The 20,331-nt window shown below is 38.3% G+C and overlaps 2 protein-coding genes across 14 annotated transcripts in view; one reads left to right on the top strand and one right to left on the bottom strand.

Annotated features, from left to right (window-relative positions):
* The window catches only part of GLRA3 (glycine receptor alpha 3), a 92,263-nt gene extending 74,242 nt beyond the window's left edge, over positions 1-18,021 (bottom strand). The window contains exon 1 of one of the 2 annotated variants that reach the window (XM_080590497.1): positions 17,736-18,021. In XM_080590497.1, coding sequence (XP_080446623.1) covers positions 17,736-17,830 — 95 coding nt within the window. In that variant the 5' untranslated portion in view covers positions 17,831-18,021. The remainder of the gene's footprint in view (positions 1-17,735) is intronic. The other variant, XM_080590496.1, reaches the window with a different exon arrangement.
* LOC308194489 (uncharacterized protein) overlaps positions 1-20,331 on the top strand; it is a 251,907-nt gene that overhangs the window by 74,234 nt on the left and 157,342 nt on the right. For 5 of the 12 annotated variants that reach the window (XR_013950567.1, XR_013950577.1, XM_080590521.1 and 2 more), the window contains exon 1: positions 14,790-17,761. The exons of the other annotated variants lie outside the window; for them this stretch is intronic. Coding sequence is in view for 3 of the 5 variants with exons in the window: in XM_080590521.1 (XP_080446647.1) it covers positions 17,459-17,761 (303 nt within the window). In the remaining 2 variants the exon portion in view is untranslated. Of the gene's footprint in view, positions 1-14,789; positions 17,762-20,331 lie in introns of those variants that run through there. 12 annotated transcript variants of the gene reach the window in all.

Raw genomic sequence — 20,331 nt, 5'->3', positions numbered from 1 at the left:
CGCAAGAATGACGTGGGTCATGAATCAGTGCTCCTGACATTTCTATTTAAAGTATTTTTGTTAGAGGAAATCTCACCATCTCTTCCCTTCTTCCAAAACGAAATGACTGAGAAAAACTCCTCAAAGGGAATTTTACAATCTCCAAAAATGTCTCCTACTTTAAAGCTTCTAAAGTATGTATTTTTTGAAGAATCACTGTATTCCTATTCATAAGCCATCTCTTTTCTATCTGCCCCAAACTTGTGGATATTTTTGCTAAAGCACAGGTAAAGGAAAGGAATGTAAAAACGAAAGTGCCTTATATATATGCTTTATTTTAAGAGGTATATATTCTCTTCCCATTTACTGCTATATGTCGATGACAAAGATGAATAAAACCTATTGTGTGCTGTAATGATACCTTCCATTAGAAACTTAGCAGAGAAAAGTTAACAAATCCAAGTTAGAGAAGTCCTCTAACTTACCCAAGTTATTCTGAGGGTAGTCTCCAGAGTCTTCCTAACTTCATGTTGACTACAATTGATATAAATTACCTTTGACTTAGATGGTACATTCAATTTCTTCCTTCCATAATTAAACTACTTCCATGTTTTATCTTGAAGATCCTATCTTAACACCAACTTACTGCCATATTTGGCTTGCTGATTTTCTTATCCAATAATAAATTATTTCTTTCATATGAAATACAGACCATCTTAGTCATTCAATAAGGTAGATTTTTTTTTTTCATCTTACAATACATACTACAGAGATATTATATGATGCTCTATGCTTTGAATGCATTGTGGTGGTCCAGTAACAATTCTCTGAGACAGCAAGTGTGGCCAAACCCCATGAGCAATCCAATCTTGTGACTGTGGTCAATTCTCTCCAGCTGATGTTTGAATATTTTTAATGCACTTTACATTAAAAAGCTCTTAAGAGAGTCTCAAGGAAATTAATTAAACACTCATAAAGGAAAGCAAAAACTGCAGCCAGCCATTATGCACTCAGCTGCATCTCAGAAACAGCAACAAAAGCATTTCAGTAAATTAATCTGAGTCAGTACTTATTCAGTGTTTCACCAATAATATTTAGGTGAATTAGCTCAAGACAACCTTGTACCTGTAAGTAATGGTGACAGAATTAATTAATTTTAAAACAAAAACTATTCAGTATAACCATTTAATTAAAAAGGTCTGCTAAAATAATCTGCACCTAATCACCTGGCAATCTAGAATAGAAAGATCTATTCATTAAAGTAGGTAAAGAACTAAAAAGGTCAGAGTTTATAGTATGTAAAAATTGCACATTATTCCAACATGTACCTGACAAAAAAAAAAAAAAAGTCATTTTTAATGGAAAATATTCCTGCATGTGACATCTTTAAACAAGAAAAATACAACAAATGTTAACAAGAATGACCTATGAAGGAATCAAGCCCATCAAAATTAAAAATGTTTCCTTGTTTGAACAAAAATAAGAAATCCTATTCTTTCAGAAAGGTAAAAACAGTGTTCAATTTTAGACAAAAAAAAATATATAAAGCTTAAACAATACTAATTTGTTTGATTTTTGTGGATAAGGCTGTTTCCTAAACTTTTTCCAGTTTTTGCTTAGTTTTTCATTAAGATTAATCTGTTCAGTCAAGTAGCATGACACAGGTGTTCTACCGAGGTGTAGTGTGTTTAAACCTAAGATAGTTGTGTCAGAAGAGAAATGCATTTCACTGTTTTTGATTTCAATAAACAATTTAAACTTCAGAAGCTTTGCAGATGAGGTAAATATTGTGGAACAGGAGCTCAGAAGGAGGATAAATATGTTTAAAGCAAATATATATATATCATTTAAATTGCAATAAAATTTTAAAGCAATCTCTTCACTCTTTCACTCTACTGGAAATTAAAATCCCTCACAGAAAAAAAAAAAAAAAAAAAAAAAGACATGTAGACTTCTCTTATTGGAGGCCATTCTTCAACAATATTAATTCACAAAAAGTCAGGGCCATTTTGGAAAGCTAAGAGAAGAGTCTGAGGATTGCAGATGCATGGATCCAGTCCTAAAAGAATCCACTGTCGCTGCTGTTCCCTTCTAGCTTTCTAGCTTACAAAAAAAGAGTTTCTTCTGAGATGTGAAGCAAGACTCAGAATTAGACTCCTGCTGTAAATTATCATTTGGAAGACTCAGTCTTACTTTACATTACCTACACTGTTAACCCGAAGAAATTTGGTTACCTGAATTAGGTAACATTATCCTCTTCTACAGTTCAAGGTTCACACAAGGAAATCACCTTTTTCCAATTCCTCCTTACTATTCCATCATCAAAATAATTCTACTTGAGCTTTACTGGTGAATGAGAGAATTTCGTCCTGAGGGACCAAGAAAAACGAAAAGCAGGTTTCCACTGGTGAGAGTATGTGAAGGAAGAGAGTGACATGTACTAAACTCAAAGACTGCAAATGAAGGAGAAAATTAAATTTGACATGACTCAAAAAAGAGAGATTCCAATTGTATTTCCTACAATTTCTGTTAAAACTGACAATAATGTATTGCTTGCTAATTGAATATGAAAATACGTTCATTTGTTGTAGGTCATGAAATCATCAGTTCCTAATGCAATGAAAATGCAGATTTTCATATTCTACAATGTTTTAGATAATAGTGATTTTACTAGCTCAGATTGGAACATGGAACTCAACTCATGTGTGCTGGAGAAAGGACTGTCAGTTCCAATAACAGGAGCAGAAGCATTGTCTCACCAAGATTTTAAAGAGGTGATTTCTAACAAAAACTCTCAGGAAAACTTTAAACATATTCTGTGACAGATTAGATTTTCCTATTGATTTCTCCCACTTAGATTTTTCTAGCTGTACTTTTATCCTCTTACTTTGAATACATTCTAAAGGTCAGATTTTTTTTTTTTGATACAATGTGTGGAGATAAGTAAAGTTACATCAGAGATCATTGAACATATTTTCAGCCAAAGTAACAATTTTTGTATGTAGCAAAGAATGAATTTCCATTTTAAAATAACATTATTCATTCTTTATTATTTCCATGGTTAGGAAGGAAAACTACATAAAAATATATGGGACTGTATTTCAATGCAACTATTAAAAATGTCTATTTTTTTTCAAATTTGGAAAATATTAATTTTTCTGTTTCAGTGACTGTAGTAATGTTGCATTTTAATGCATTTTATGAGCTAGGCAACAGTTACAAGCATTTTGTTATGATGTTTCTGATACCTTTACAGTGTAATTTTTTCCCCCTTTGTCAATGCAGCTGAGAATTCCTCCTGCCCCTCAGTCTTCCTCCAGCCCTGTTTGTCATGGAAGTAAATTGATACAATGTTATAGCTTATTTGCTTTATATGCTATAGTTTTAAAAAGCTTTGGATTGCTATAGTGTGCTTCATCCTTTCCTAACAGACAAAAAAAATAGAGTTTTTTGTTTGTTTGTTTGTTTGTTTTTTTGTTTGTTTTAAGTCTTCTGCTTAGGTCATTCTGACCCGATCTTCATTCAGGTCAAAGGTCTTTACAGTCTATATGAGACTAAATTTGGGTACGCTTGTTTTTGTTTGTGATTCCATATATATATTTAAACACAAAGCTTGCTCTCCCTCTTCCTCTACCCCACCCTCTTTGGAAAACCATTTACTCTTAGAGTAAAGGAAAAAAAAAAGTTTTGTCAGCATTCTTCATAATCCTATGGACGTGGCTTTCCAGCTTAATTAAGAAATGGATTCAATAAACTACAGATTCTCTCTCTAATTTTCCTTTGTTTTTTAATTTGCTTTGTTGTTTTATTGTTGCCAACTTCAGCCATTAGGCATTTGATTTTTCTTAAGACATTTTATGAATTCTGGTTCTAATCTAAATATTTGTTCCTAATTTTGCGAGAAACACCTTTTTCCTCAGTAGTCTCATATATTATGTACATCTTATTTTCATCAGTGCTTTAAATTCAGGTCTTAATTTCTACCTGTTTCTTAATTTATTTCAACATCCATTTCTGAGGTAAAAGCTCACTCAAGCATCTGCACAAGATGTCAAGATGTCAGATGCTGACATATATCTGACTCTTCTGGAGACCCACTGCATGAGTCAATTTTCTGACAGTGTTAACTTTGAATTAAACATAGACCCTTCCAAGATTCAACCAATTGGTACTTTTTGTTTTTTTATTTGGTTGGTTGGTTCTTTTTTGAAGAGATGGAATATACCTGAATATAGAAATTGTAAGTCTCCAATCCATAGTAGTCTGAACTTGCATTACTATCTCACTATAAAGTAGTCTGAACTTGCATTACTATCTCACTAGTTTTTGTATTAACTGAACAGTGGAGAAAAGTTATTGGAGTAATGGAGAGCTTCCAAAACCAAAATAATTTCACAATGTTATATTTTATATAGCACCAGATATTCTTCTATAAATGCATGTTAGAGCTAAACAATTACATTTATTTTTGTGATTAATGAATGTTTCCTCTAACTAACTGAACATGTGCAGGAACTGACTGGTGTCTTTCACCGACATAATGAATAATAATTCAACTGATGTCAGTGAGGTAACACTAAATTGAAAGGAGAAGTAAAGTGAGTAAAATGAGACTTTTGCCAGGCTAAAAACTCTTTCCCATAGTAAACTCTTCCCAAATTGAGGAGCAACCTGTGAATACTGAAAACAGAATTGTAAAATTACCACTGTTTGGTACACCCTGCATTTTGAATGCACCCAAACTGTGCTTTAGATTGTACAGCTACATATTACTGGTTTGCTAGTTCTAACAAACTGCTTAGATTTTTGACTATTCCTGTGGCACTGACCCATCAATTTAATTTGCATCCACTGGGTTGCTGTACTGTCATGATATAAACAGTGTAACATACAGATATTTATCATAATCATAATTAATGACTATTTAGAATTTTGTAAGCCCCTGCTCCGCCTTTGCCTTGTTTCACTTTAAAAGTCCATCTTCCTGAGTTGATAACCCTATCTGAAGCTGAAAACAGGAGTTGTTTTATGTTTCTTCTCAAACAATTCTATTTTAATTTTCACAAAATTCTTCAAAGATACTCTTAGAATAAAATGTTTGTGTTTTATCAAAATTAGATAAAAATTGAATTTGAATTAAATCCCCAGGGTCATTGAAGACTAAAGCACAATTCAATTAGATGCTATTCCATTTGCCTTAGGGAAGCTCTGCTTGTATCATCAGTACAGCAGTGTTTTCCTATATCTTCACTGAGCATGTAAGATGGCTGTTTAAAAGATGAGGCTTTTTTTCAAAAATAAGTTTGATAAGATTTGAGTTGTTATAGAAAAGCTGAACAGAGCCTAAACTCATCTTAACACTCATCTTAACATAAAGTATTTCAAAAGACCTGACTACAGCCCAGACAAGACAGAACTTATCAATAAATAGAACTCAACGCTGTATAAAGATCTTTCCTGAAACACTTCTCATGATTTTTTTTTATTATTATTTTTTTGTCAGCTAATTATGGTGTAGATACTCTGTTATTAGTATTGATTAAGGATTTCCAAATAAGACAAAATTTTTCTAGCTAAAAAAATACGGATTTCTTGACAAAGTGTTTTACAGAAATATATCTGTTTCAACACGGTTTTAATGAAATGCTGGCAGACTTGGTGGAATCTGGTCCAGTGTCTTGTCTTTCAGCAACTGTGAATTTTCTAATGTTGATAGGAAATGAAAGTGGGGTTTTAGATTCTAATTTTCAAAAACTTATCTGAATATGACCCCCACAGAACTGACAGATTTTTTTCCTTTTTTTTTTTTTTTTTCCAACTTAAAACTCCTTCTATGCATTGAAAAAGCAACAAAATCTTTTCAGAATTTTGGAAATTTCTGTGAGACGGGAATGGCGAAGTTCAACCTGCTGTATTAATTTACATTAACATTTTACATTTACATTTACATTTAACATTTACATGTACTGGGTCTGGCTGGGATGTTAACTTCCCCTGCAGCAGCCCATACAGTGCTATGCTCTGCACTTGTAGCTAAAACAGCAGTGGTATCACACCAGTGTTGTGTCTGCTGCTGAGCAGTGCTGGCACAGCACCAGGACTCTCTCTAACCCTCCTAGGGGGTGGGCAAAAATGTGAAAAAAGAAACATCACCAGGGCAGCTGACCTAAACCAACCAAAGGGATATTCCATACCATATGATGTCACACTCAGCAATAAAAGGTGCAAAAAGGAAGAACAGGAGAGGGGTGGGCTCTTGTGAAAACGTCTGTCCTCCTCCCGAACACCGGCTATGTGCGTTGAGGCCCTGCTTCAAGGATGTGGTCAAGCATCGCTCATTTGTGGGAAGGAGAGAGTAATTTCTTTCCTCTGCACTTCCACATAGCCTTTACTTATTTTGTTTAGTTTTCCCTTTCCCCCTCCGTTTTCCCCTTTCCTTTTCCTTTTTTTTTTCCCTTTAGTTAAATTGTTAATTGTTTAGTTAAATTGTTTAGTTAAATTGTTTAATTAATAATAATCTTTCCTTAATAATGATTTCTTTTTTCCTTTAATTAAATCATCCTTATCTCAACCTGTGAGTTTTTCTTTCCTTTACTTCTTCCCCTCCTCATCTAAGGAGGGGGAGGGAGAGAGTGGTTGTGGTGTTCAGCTGTAGCACAGTAAAACCACCGCAGAGATACATGAATTAAGTAATTTTTTCCCCTTTTGTTAATTCTGTCCAGATCAACACTATAATGAGTAAATGTAAGACTTTCTTTAAGGCAACAACAGAGTTGAGCTTCAGGGTGATGCTGAGAGTGGCAACATTCATGCCATGTAATGACAGAACCCAGTGTTTCTAATGGATGTACTGAATCATATTCCTTACTGAATAAGTCAAAGAAAATAACGTGAAGGTTAAAAAACAGTGCTACTAACCTTTCATGTTTTCACCAAAAATTTCCTGGTCTACTACACATACATACATTCTCTTACACAGAAAGTAGTGTTTTAAATTCCCCTTACATACATGATTTGTCTTTGCTATACTAGTATTGTTTATGCCATGTATCCAGCACCTCTTTATTGTCATGTCAGTTTTCTAAGCTTCATGTAAACAAATTGAAATATTCTGGATAAAGATAAAATAATGACCAGATATGCTCTGGTATTTATTATGTGCAAGACACTTCATCTCTTGAAAGAATAACCACTGTTGAAAAGGATGAAAAAAGCCATTACTTAGAGAATCCAAACAAATACATTTGTGTTCATGGTGATTATAGATGAAAATTTGAGTACCCTTACATCCACCTCTGTGCAGGAACAGCAAAAATAATTGAAAACACAGGTATATTTTTAGAGTACATTTGCACAGTGATAGAATTTTTGGGATACGTTTTAAAGGTAAAATTTTAATGTGTATATTGAGAAACTGGGTATAAATAGCTCCTTTAATTCCAGTTCTCTGTTGTACTTCACCTTTTGTAATCATATATTACTGTCTGAAGTGGGTGCATTTCATATTCATTTTGTGTAGTAAAAAATTGTAATATCATGTTCAAAACAACTGAGAATCCTATCTTCAGTGTGTAAGAGCTGAAGGAAAACAGAAGAGAGTATATTTTATTTTAACTCTTGCATTTTTTTTTCACTATTAACTTCTGATCAATATGCACTTAAAAAAAAAAAAAAAAAGCATAAAGCATTCTCTCTTCCAGGTGAAGCAATGAAAAAAAAAAACAAAACATTATAGACTTCACCCCACCCTCTGTTCCTCCTCCCCCGCCAAAAAAAAAAAAAAAGTCTTTTAAGTCTTTTATGTTTTATGGGATATAATCCAGATGGGATGCTGAAATTTGCTTACTTTGATGTTAGTTCTAATATTGCCGAACAGAGGTAATGGATCTGACCTGATAGCACCAGGGAAAACATTGCTCAGAACCACATCTCTTCATGGAGGCATTATATAAATACTTAGACACAGAATTAACATATATCTTAGAATACTGCTGTTACTAATAATTTAGCTGTGCAAAGTCTGTGCTTTGCTTTACATGACTACTGTTGAGGTGAACCACTGCGCACCCTGATCTTGTAAAAACTGCAATGGGCTAACACAGCGATGCAGCCCAAACACTACCCTGTTGGGCTAATACACTGAGGGTAGCAGTAAGACTTGGGACACTATTACAGTGTCCTAGCCAACTTCCTTAAGTTAGTATTTGGTGATTAGAAGGTTGGCAGACAGCTTTCATGTTGGTTCTATGGCTTTACATGATGCCAACATATTCTCATGCAATACTGGTGGATTAGGATGAGATTTTTTTGGGGCAGTCTTTCTAGGATCTGAAGTTATAGAGCTATTATATGTTACATATTCTGTATATGTTGTATATAGCATATGTTATATAGAGCTTTGCTTTGTATAAGTATCTCTTCATATAGCTAGATAAGGAGAGCTCACAATTTTTTTTTTCTTTCGTATAAGGCAATTAAAATAGTTTTGCTTCAAAGAAGCACAGTAAGTCACAATTGATTTCATAATTTTTATTTTTGCCCTCAAATTTTTTTTAAAAAACAACAACCTACTATCGCTGGCAAGTTACCACTTTGTGACATTTATTTTTACTTATCTAGTAGGACACCCTTAGCCAGCAGATATGTTGCTAACAAAACTGGAAGTTTAGTTGATCCCTGGAGCTGAATATGTCTCAGCCTACGTAAGCACAGAGCATAGACTCTCTTTGCATTCTGAATCTAACAGATTTTAAAATCTGTTAATGTCTAAGTGCATTTTTAAAACTTTATGAAATTAAAAGACTTAATGGGACAAAATGCCGCCTTTGCCTCAGTCTTTAGCGGCAATACCGGTTGTTCTCTGGATACCCAGTGCCCTGAGCTGGTGGAAGGGGATGGGGAGCAGGATGTGGCCTTCGCTATCCATGAGGAAATGGTTGGCGACCTGCTACGGAGCTTGGATGTGCGCAAGTCGATGGGGCCGGATGGGATGCACCTGAGGGTACTGAAAGAACTGGCGGAGGAGCTGGCCGAGCCGCTTTCCATCACTTATCGGCAGTCCTGGCTATCGGGGGAGGTCCCAGTTGACTGGCGGCTAGCCAATGTGACGCCCATCTATAAGAAGGGCCGCAGGGCAGACCCGGGGAACTATAGGCCTGTCAGTTTGACCTCAGTGCCAGGAAAGCTCATGGAGCAGATTATCTTGAGGGTCATCACGCGGCACTTGCAGGGCAAGCAGGCGATCAGGCCCAGTCAGCATGGGTTTATGAAAGGCAGGTCCTGCTTGACGAACCTGATCTCCTTCTATGACCAAGTGACGCGCTTGGTGGATGAGGGAAAGGCTGTGGATGTGGTTTACCTTGACCTCAGTAAGGCTTTTGACACCGTTCCCCACAACATTCTCCTCAAGAAACTGGCTGCTCGGGGCTTGGACTGGCGTACGCTTCGCTGGGTTAGAAACTGGCTGGATAGCCGGGCCCAGAGAGTTGTGGTGAATGGAGTCAAATCTGGTTGGAGGCTGGTCACTAGTGGTGTCCCCCAGGGCTCAGTACTGGGGCCGGTCCTCTTTAATATCTTTATCGATGATCTGGATGAGGGCATCCAGTGCACCCTCAGTAAGTTTGCAGATGACACCAAGCTAAGTGCGTGTGTCGATCTGCTCGAGGGCAGGAAGGCTCTGCAGGAGGATCTGGATAGGCTGGAGCGATGGGCTGAGGTCAACTGTATAAAGTTCAACAAGGCCAAGTGCCGGGTCCTGCACCTGGGGCGCAACAACCCCAAGCAGAGCTACAGACTGGGAGATGAGTGGCTGGAAAGCTGCCTGGCCGAGAGGGACCTGGGAGTATTGGTTGATAGTCGGCTGAATATGAGCCAGCAGTGTGCTCAGGTGGCCAAGAAGGCCAACAGCATCCTGGCCTGTATAAGAAGCAGTGTGGCCAGCAGGTCTAGGGAAGTGATTGTGACCCTGTACTCGGCTCTGGTGAGGCCGCACCTCGAGTACTGTGTTCAGTTTTGGGCCCCTCGCTACAGGAAGGACATGGACGTGCTCGAGCGAGTCCAGAGAAGGGCGACCAAGCTGGTGAGGGGTCTGGAGAACAAGTCTTACGAGGAGCGGCTGAGGGAGCTGGGATTGTTCAGCCTGGAGAAGAGGAGGCTCAGGGGCGACCTTATCGCTCTCTACAGTTACCTTAAAGGAGGCTGTAGAGAGGTGGGGGTTGGTCTGTTCTCCCACGTGCCTGGTGACAGGACGAAGGGGAAGGGGCTAAAGTTGTGCCAGGGGAGTTTTAGGTTGGATGTTAGGAAGTACTTCTTTACCGAAAGGGTTATTAAGCATTGGAATGGGCTGCCCAGGGAGGTGGTGGAGTCACCATCCCTGGAGGTCTTTAAAAGACGTTTAGATGTAGAGCTTAGCGATATGGTTTAGTGGAGTACTTAGTGTTAGGTCGGAGGTTGGACTCGATGATCTTGAGGTCTCTTCCAACCTAGAAATCTGTGATACTGTGATACTGTGAAAATCTAGGGATGTTTTTAATAATCAAGGCCCACTTTATCCCACTTTTAGTTTATATTATAAACTAACTTTTTACAAAAGAGTCTGCAGGCTCTGCAGTCACCCACTAAGATATAAAGTAATAATAATTTTTTTAAAACATTCTGAAGAACCATGCTGGTATAACTATAGTGAGTTGGTGGTTAGTCATGAAATTAAAGTTAGTTGAAGTTAGTTGTGGTAAAAATTATACAAATTTGTGATTTGTCTATTTCTTAGAAAGTCGTCTTGGAAATTGTATGTTCTGGTACCTGTGGATTCTCAGAGATGCTACTTAGGTTTACATTAAGCTTATATTTTACCTTTCAAAATTCTGGAAGAGACAAAATTATATTTTATAAAAAACTGGAGATAAGTTCTAGATGTGGCGGAGTCTTATGCAAACTGTGAAGGCTTGGACAATAATGAAGTGAGTAGCATATTCCAATATATTTTTTATATCAAAGATGGGGTGCAACAAAAGGCAAAATCCTAAAACAGTAGGTTATATAGGTAACCTGCAGCTTTAATTCTTAAACAGGAGGAGTTAAAAAAAAAAAAAAGTTTGCTTTTCTAAATGTCACATCTTGTCACAGCTATATTCTTTTTGCTTATGATACTCTTCCTAAACCTGTTTAAGCTGCAAAAACCGGGTTAATAACAACTAACAGCCCCACAGTTTAGGAAAATTTAGTACTCCTGTGTTTGCTTTCTACTCACTTAATTGTTTCACTAAATTAATTTTACAATGTGTCCAATCAGTTTTTGGGGTCTTCAACTTTTCTACATTTTCTGTGGTCTCAAACTGTTTTCCTTACATTCTCTTAGCATTTAGTTAATTTATGTCACCAAATACAGACTTCAATAATGACAATAGTGAAATGGACTGATCCTCTTTAGGGAAGTTCCTTCCTGGAAATAACTGTGACCCTCTCTGTCCCCACTCATTTTGTACATCCATTGTAGGGCTAGAGGAAGAACAGGATACTATGTGGTGCAGAAAAATTATGTAGGAAGTGTTTGTTATGTAGAAAGTCCATTGAAGTGGACCAGGTATTGCTCTTGAATAATGTTGGAGCAACTTATGAGAGAGCTGACTGGAAGAGTAACAACAAAATATATCCTTTTATTCTTTTATAACCACATGCTATTTTTGTACTTTTTTCCTTCCTTCTTTCTACTATCACTATTTAGCGTTTATATTGACACAGCACCTGAAGACATCAGTCAGGAAGGATCCTAATGCTTCTGAAGCCACAAAGAGTAATAGGATATAATCACTGCTGGGAAAAAAAAAAAAAAAAAAATACAGTCTCAAATATTTTTGCCTTCTTTTCTCTTTATGTTATTGTACGGACTCTTCTTCCTGATGCTCTTCTCATTCTCATGCTTTGGTCCTGCATTCTTGTTACACAGTTTCTGGCTGTGTCTTTTCATGCTTCTTGAGATGATCCCTTTCTGCTGTTAGCTGATACTTGTCCTCAAGAAGGTGCCTTTTACTCAATCTGTTCACAATGCCTATATATAAGTGACAGTAAAACGACTTCTTTTTAGTTTCTGTCTGTTTTTACTGATTCTTCCAATAAACACCATAAAGATCTGTAGGAAAAGCAATAAAAAAGAAGATGCAATACCACACAGAAGGGCTCTTCATTGCTCGTTACTTGAGAAAAGCTGATTTACTGGAATCATTCCCTATAGGTATTATTACATAATACTCAGTAAGGTCATTTGAAGCTTGTATTCTAAATCTGTTAAAATAAGAAGCTCTAATCTTGTAAAATTTTTCATTTTCTCTAATTGTCACACTAGGATAGCTGGACAAGACTAATCTGATGGAGGAGCTATTACATTTTTCATCATACAGAAGTACAACACTCATCTCAAAATATTTCTGTCTTTCAGTTGTTGTTAGCATCATTTGGCTAGCAATGAACTAGGAGAGGCTGAAAAGTAAGAAAATGTCACTAGTACAATGAGAATGGAAAGACTCATGTTCTTAATTGAAACTGCTTTGTTATTCAATTTTCTTACAGCTTACTGTATTATAACTCAAAGCTCTGCGCATATTTCTTTCTCAATGTTATAAACATGGTAGTCATTTAGGAAAATAATTGTTTTCTTATAGAAATAAAGAATAGATAGTAAAACTGCTGATCAAATTCATACTAGTAATAAAACTCATATTTGATTCAAAGAGATTTCGGTGTTTTCACCGGTATATTTGAAATATGAGAGAATTTGATTTCTATAGTCTTGCTCCCCCAAAAAAGCCCTTTTTTGTGGTCCAATTTTTTGGAAAGTACAGTGCCTGCTTATGGGTACATCCTTCAAGGGAACCCCAGTGTTCTCCTCCCGACATTTTATAAGGGCCCTGAGCACATTTCCTTAATCCCAGGGGCCTGGCTGGGCTCAGTGCCAGCTCTAATAGTGCAGCAGCCCAGCTTTGAAGCAGAGCTGTTTGACAAAAGCTGTGCGAAATCTCAGCAGGGGTTCACCCCCTTCTCTCAGAAGCTGTTTATTTCTCTCCTCCTTCTCCTTCTCCTTCTCCTTCTCCTTCTCCTTCTCCTTCTCCTTCTCCTTCTCCTTCTCCTTCTCCTTCTCCTTCTCCTTCTCCTTCTCCTTCTCCTTCTCCTTCTCCTTCTCCTTCTCCTTCTCCTTCTCCTTCTCCTTCTCCTTCTCCTTCTCCTTCTCCTTCTCCTTCTCCTTCTCCTTCTCCTCTTCTTTCTTCTTTTCCTTTTCCTTTCTCTCTCTTTTTTTTTTTTCCTTTCCTTTCTATTTTTTTTTTTTTTGCCTTTTCCTTTTTTTCCCCATCAGGAATGCTGGAGAGTAGCTGTTGTCTCTGCTTGAGCTACAGTGCAAGTGCACCTGTACCCAGCCTTGTACCTTCCTAATTCTGGTCCTGAACCTGATCTACTGACCTGACTTTCTGCCTTGACCTCAAACCTACCACATTATTATGGACTTGGCTCGGCAATCTGAACTGTTTTGTGGACAGGATCTACTCTGTTCTAGTTCTAGGTTCTGTGGGACTGCAAGCCTTGTTAGTAGAATTCTACTCCTGCCTGCCTTCCTGTGAGTCTGAATTCCCAGATCACTTTCCCTTTCTCTTGCTGCTCCCTGACACATATCAGGTCTTTTTCATTAGGATCTGGAGTCTGTTTACCGATTTATCCCACAGAAACTTTTCAAATTGAGTCAGGGCTGCTAAGGAAAATATTGTGCCTCCATGCCCTCAGCTTGAATGACTACATTTTCGTTCACCCACTATTTTATTGACATCCTGATTTTAGCAGAGACTTTTATTTCTTGAATAGTGTTGTAGTTATAATTCTTAACATCTTAATAAGATGCTGAAGTCTCATCAGAACATCTGAAGAACTTTATTTTCAAAGATGTTTGTTATGACAACACAAATTTAATGATTTTTAGCTGTTGTTTCTTTCTCTTTCATTACTTGTATCAGAGGAACTGATGCTGGCTTAAAAGAAATTGACTTTTGTATCTTAAAGATACTCATCTGAAATCAATTTCTAATGCAATGCAAGAATAATTTCAAAATCAGTTAACTGTGAGCTTAGGCATGCCCCAAAGTTAGAGAATTGAGATTTTTTTTTTCCCCCCACAAGAATATGGCTTCTAAGTACAATTAGCTGTCTCTGTTTTTTCCAATATAAGGCCAATGGGGCAGTGAACAGAACAAGGAAAGAGGCAATAACTTAATCATAGGGTGATTCTCGGTCTCCGCTAACATAGTTACCTAAAAAATATCCTAAAGAGACAATCTATTCTGCATTTCCATAGTGCTACCTACCTTTCCTATGTGCTTTCCCCAAACATAGGTCTATATAACAAAATGCATACACTATTCTCTTTAAGTAGAAAGCAAATTCTCCGGCAAATCCCTGACAAAGTAATTCTAAGAGAGCTGTGCTGGTGCCCATGCAAGTTTGAGAGCTGTCATAAAACTGTTTGACTCACAAATATGATCATTATCATAAATGATTCACAAATACTATCCTTCTGTGACTCTACCAACATGATCTTGCTTTTGGCATGACCTCTTGGAATCCAAGCAAATAGAGAGGAATTTATGTTACCAGCATATTACTTTAATGAAAAATCAGAGGAATATTCTGTCTTAAAGATAATGATGATGTCAAACTCTAGCTTAGAAATGTTTATTTTTCTTGTTTGGTAGTGAATTAGTTATTTTCCAGGCTCATTTCCTCCCTCCCACCCCCCACCCCCACCCCCTGCCTAGCTTTTACCCCACTTCTTAACATAGCACTGTGCTTGACGTGGCAGTCATTAATATATAATATCTTTTAATTTGAGGTCTGATGACCAGTTCTCAATACAAGTTCTCCCAGTTCTCAAATACAACACTAAAAACATAATGGACTACTATCTGCTTAAACGCTTGTTTTTCCTGTGTAAAATGTATTATTGTATTATCAATAAGTATGTTATTAATCTAAGACAATATTATGAAATACTATAAGTGATATTTTTTCTTCAGTGTCTTTCAGAAATCAAATTAATAACTAGTTCCTACAATGGCCAATATGCATGTTGTTTCAGTCATTTCAATTTGAAAAGTCTTTAAATATGGGATGAAAATTAATTATTTCAAAAAAAAAGGAAAATCAATTGCAGTTTTCTCTTGTGAAGCATGTAAAACCAGAGACATTGCTCACTAAATAGAATGCCCTTAATTTTGCAACCTATATTGATAAGAAACCTTTTTGTTTTCATTTGACCTATACTCAAAATAAAACTAAACAACTATACTTGTTTATGTTCACAGGCATAGCATTTAGACAATCACTTTAGTCAGCCTCATGGCTGTTGGACAAGAATTGAAAGTTTTTCCTCTAAGGTTTTATCAGTCTTCTTACACAGCTTTGAGTGCTTGTTAATGAAGGGCAGGGAAGTTTCAATGTTGCACAGCATAAGAGAAGATATATTGTTTTTTTTCCACAGTGTTTGAACAAGTTAAAAACTTAAGACCAGGCTGTTTCTAGAAACTCCTGGCATGTTCATCTTTTCACTGAGGATATTAAATAGGTGCTAAGGTTGGGAGCTTGTGTCTTACAGGGAGTGGAATGAGTGTCCTACTGTTCCCTGTCCCCTTTGCTCTGATGTAAATCACAAGGCTTAAGTTGGAAGAGAACTGGAATTAATGGCTCCAAGAAGCTTGGGAATTCTGCAGGTTTTAATGTTTAATGCTTTTTTTTTGGTACACTTTTTCCATTTTAAAGCAAGCTGTCTTGGGCATGGAAGATACTCCTATGGGTCTCGATGAAGTGACTCAGCTTTCTTAGGTTGTATCACTAGACCTCAGACCACCAGCAGTCTCTATATTGTGATATATTCCGAACAGCTTTCTGAGGTCTTTCTCAGACACTATGCACAAGATAGATCTACATCTTTGTGCAGAGTAACCGTGGTCATTATGAGAAAATGATAATTGAAGAGCAGCAGGTTATCAAAGTACAACAGGTTTTATGAACATTGAATAAAATTTGAATTTATGCAAAGTAAGATGCTTGTATAGGTTTTGAAACAAATGTTAGTCCAGAATTATCTGATGTGAAATACCTGTATACCTTCTAAAACTTACTTTTACACCATTTTTTTTCCCTTGGGGTTAAAAAAAAAACAAAAACAAAAACAAACAAACAAACAAAAAAACCACGCTTTTATTATTAACCAAACAATATTAAGGATTGTTAGGATTAAGGATTAATCATTCAACAGTAGGATGGGAATTTAATAATATACCAAAGAGAAATATGTGCTATAAGTACATTAAAATAAAGTTATAATATCACATTATTGCTCATCTTGCCTACACTACGAAAGGGTTTGGTCATCTACACTTAACATAAAGTATTTAGTGCAATTGGAGAATTTAAACTGTTATATACATGCATTTACTCTTTCCACCCAAAGTTGATTAATCTCATACCATGTGACCCAGTTTCTTAAAATCTCTATCTTTTGGCACAATTACAGTAAAAACACATTAGAAACTATTTACATTACACATGTAGATACAAAACAGATCATTAATCTAACTTCAAAAAGAAAGAAAAGATTTGCTTTGAACCTGTGAGCACCTGTGAGGTGTGCCATTGCTGTGGAGCACTACATACCAAATTTAAATTTGTAATCATAAATCCCTTACAAGTATAACTGCCAAATTCTCTCTGGAGAACCCCTTTTAAAATTTAAGTTTCCTTTTTACTTTTGCCAGGTAGCTATGTACTGCTTAAAAATAGTCTGACAGTGTTTTAATATATGACTTAATCTATTTATTGTGATCCAGGGCTACAATATTTGTTGCTAACAAACATGGATAACTCTGCATCAGCGGTGAATATGTGATGACACTGAAGGCTGCTTTTTTGCATGTTTCCTTTTTCTTCTTTAAGCTTTCCCCTCACCATTACAGTAATGGATCACTCAAGTTTATTGTAGCCTGTTACCACCACACTTCCAGAACTGTGTATTAAAAGAATGCTTGCATTGCTATCATAATATTAGTTTAGCTAGAAAAAAGAGTGGGCAGAAAGTAAAAACAAAAAAAAACAAAACAAACAAACAAAAAAACATCAACAAAACACAACCTTATGAACTTCAGTCACTTCTGCTCAAGTCATAATTTATGAATATATTCCTATCTTTTATAATACACATCCCAGACTGTAAAGCAGGCACTTTCCCTCCTGAGGGAAATTCTGTAGACCACTTGTCTGTTCGCTCAGCTATTATTTCTTCTATTTCTCTATAGGACTTTTCTGACCTAATGCAATCCCTGAATGTCTTTTTACTGAAAAGAACTGGTAGAAAAAAAAAATCAGATCAATATATTGCTAACTCAGATTATCTTCTGTAACTTTTACACATGGCCATTTTGCACCTGAAGAATTTTTGGAATCCTTAATGTCACGTTTCCTGCTAAAAACAGTGATAACATTCCCAGATCAAAGAGGGACCTGTGAACAGGCACCACCTAGCCCCCCGTTCCCCGAACGCGACTCCAAATTCAAGGCGATGCAGCGTTACAAAGTCATTCGCGAGGCGCGGACCCCACGCGTGCGGTGTCCGTGCCCAGAGCCCTGCTGCCGAGGGACGGCAGCGACCGCGGCGGCTCATTCCCCGCGCGAGGAGAACGGACGGCGGGCAGGCACGGCGCTCTGCCCTCGGAAAACCACCTCACCTGAGCAGAACCGCGGCTTCCCACAGGTAAAACCCCGAGACGGCCGCACGGAGGTACCGCGCCCGGCCCATGCTGCCGGAGGAGACGCTCGGCATCGGCTCAGCACCCCGGAGAGCTCCGGCGGCTCCGCGCCCGCCGCCCGCCTACCGCCCGCCGGGCCCCGCCGCCCCGGCCCCGCCGCCCCTCATGGCAGCCGGGCGGGACGGAGCCTAATCCCTGCCGCGGCGGCGGGCGGCGGCCGGAGCCCACCTCCCCGCCCGCCTGCCCCCGGCTCCTGCCAGCAGGCGGTTCCCCGCCGCCGGCCGCATCCCGGGCGCGGGGTGCGCCGCGGATCCTGCGGCGGCGGCGGTGGAGGCGGTGGTGGTGGTGGTGGTGGCGGTGGGGGGGCGGGCGCGGAGGGCATGGCGGGGGGAGGCCCTCGCCCCCTCCCCGCAGCGCGACGCAGCTCTCGGCAGCTGGAGCAGGGGGGGATGGCGGCGGGCAGGGGGCTGCCCCCGCCGGGGGAGATGGCCCCACCGCGGGAGGGGAAGCTGGGGGGAATCCAAAGGGGTGGGGGGCTCTGGAGGGGTCGGGGGTTTCGGGGGGTGAGCTGTTGGGCTGGGTGGTGGCGTGCGTCTTCTGAGGAAAGGGGGGGGGCGAAGGATCTCTGTTTCGGTCTCTTTTTGCAAGTACTGTGCCGATGGACGCAGGAACAGTATCCTCCTGTTCTATTCTACTTGTTACGTTAGAAAAGGGAGATGATCTAGTAATACAGAACAGACCAACAGGCACACCTAAACCGAGAAAGTCTGAACATCCCAGTGGGGAGGAGAGTGGAAGGGATCTGGGAGGAAATGGTGGAAAGAACATTGCAAGAGGGGGACAGGAAAGTTAATCCTGGGGAAAAAAGGGGGAGGACCGTAGCATGAGTAAGTTTACAAGTATAGGTGACAGGAGGAAAGTGAGGTGGTTACGCTTATTGTTAGAGAAACCCAAAAGAAAAGTTCACTGAAGTCAGGAGGTGCTTGCGATAGAAAAGGGTAAGAATTTATGAGCTGGTACTGAGAAATTCTGTGTGAGAAAAGCTGTCTGTCCAGAAAAGAAGATGAAAGATGTGTGAAGAAGGGTTATATCTGAACTGGGACAGATGAGGAAAATATGCCTGACACTGTGGAGTGGGAACACTCTCTCTGAGCCTAAAAGACAATGTTTTTTAATGAGGAGCCTTTGAACTGCCTGTCTGGGAGAATCAATGGAAGGAGAAATCTGGGAGCAGTTTAGGGACGGCTCTCTGCATATGTGAAATGTATCTACCTGGGCATATCCTCCTCCCTAAGTATAATACACTGGCTTGCTTTTTCCTGTAGTCACTGATTGGTATTAGACAGCAGCTGAAGTCCTTCTGCAGCCCCACTACTTGCACAGACTCATGGGTGACCATATTACTATCTCAGGCCAGAGTCTTATTTAAACTATTAAAAAGCCACAGAAAGCTCAGGGGCTGAAGAATGAGGGAGACAATGTGGGGAAAAACAAACAAACAAAAACTAAAGTTCATCAAGAAGGAGAAGAAGAAGAAAATAAACTGAAATTTGACAGAAGTACAAGCTAGAAGTACAATAAACTCATTTCAGAAGATGGAAAGACAGGGTGAAGTGTAGAACAATTTTTTAACACAGAATATATATCTAAAAAAAGATCACTGTGTAGAGGAGATGGAATAATAAGAAACAGGTGGTTGAGATTTTTTTCTTTATTTCTAAGAACAGAGTGTGTGTTAGAAATAGGGAATCGCAAGCTACACCTCCTGGAATACTGTCTTTTTTTTTTTTTTTTTTTTTTCCCTTCATAAAAATCCCACATGTAGCTTTCGTCTGTGTTCTTAATTTATGCTTTCTATTTTCCCAATATCATTATTTTTCAAGTCTCTTCTTCAAGGTTGTTCCAGCAGGCATCACTAAATAATAACTCCTACCTCCTTTTAGATCCAGTTTCGCTTTCTTTGTTGATACCTACCAAGCGTATGGCTAAAGAATATTCTAGAACATCACTAATCTATTTCCTCTGTTCCCTGAGCTTTTTTTTTTAAGTAATGATTCCATACTCTTTGCATTCAGTACTTTTAAGTTTCTCTGTCCATTTTGCAAAAAAGTTTATCTTTTTGTTCTTGTTCTTACCCTCACCTGGGAAGACAAAAATAACCATGAAAAGAACCTGTTCAAACCCTTAAGTGAAAACACAGTAGGGAACAAACCTAAGAATGCCTCTATTTGCTCAAGGACGGTCTGTCAAAGCAGGTGCTCTACTGAATTAGCGTAGACTACTTCCTTTGTATGTTCAGAACTGTTGATTCTTGTCTTCCTCCTTAAAATAAGCATTTAGTGGGGCTGCTTCTGAAGGCACCATTTGTGTATTGTGTACTTCAACAGTGATTTGGTCTTGTATTTCAATCATTTGAACTAAAGCATGAGATTTTCTTACAATGCTAGTAGTTAGTACCACCAGCATGGATTCTCCAGTTCACCAGCAAGAACAGTTCTATTAATTATAAATATAGGCTTTACTTTGGATATGCTGAGTTCAAACTTCCTGAAATCTCGGTGGGAAGAAAACATAC

Source organism: Anser brachyrhynchus (assembly GCF_964034855.1).
Source record: "Anser brachyrhynchus genome assembly, chromosome: 4".
Taxonomy (NCBI): domain Eukaryota; kingdom Metazoa; phylum Chordata; class Aves; order Anseriformes; family Anatidae; genus Anser; species Anser brachyrhynchus.
Note: the sequence above shows the minus strand (reverse complement) of the source record. Positions and strands in the feature narration are given on the sequence as shown.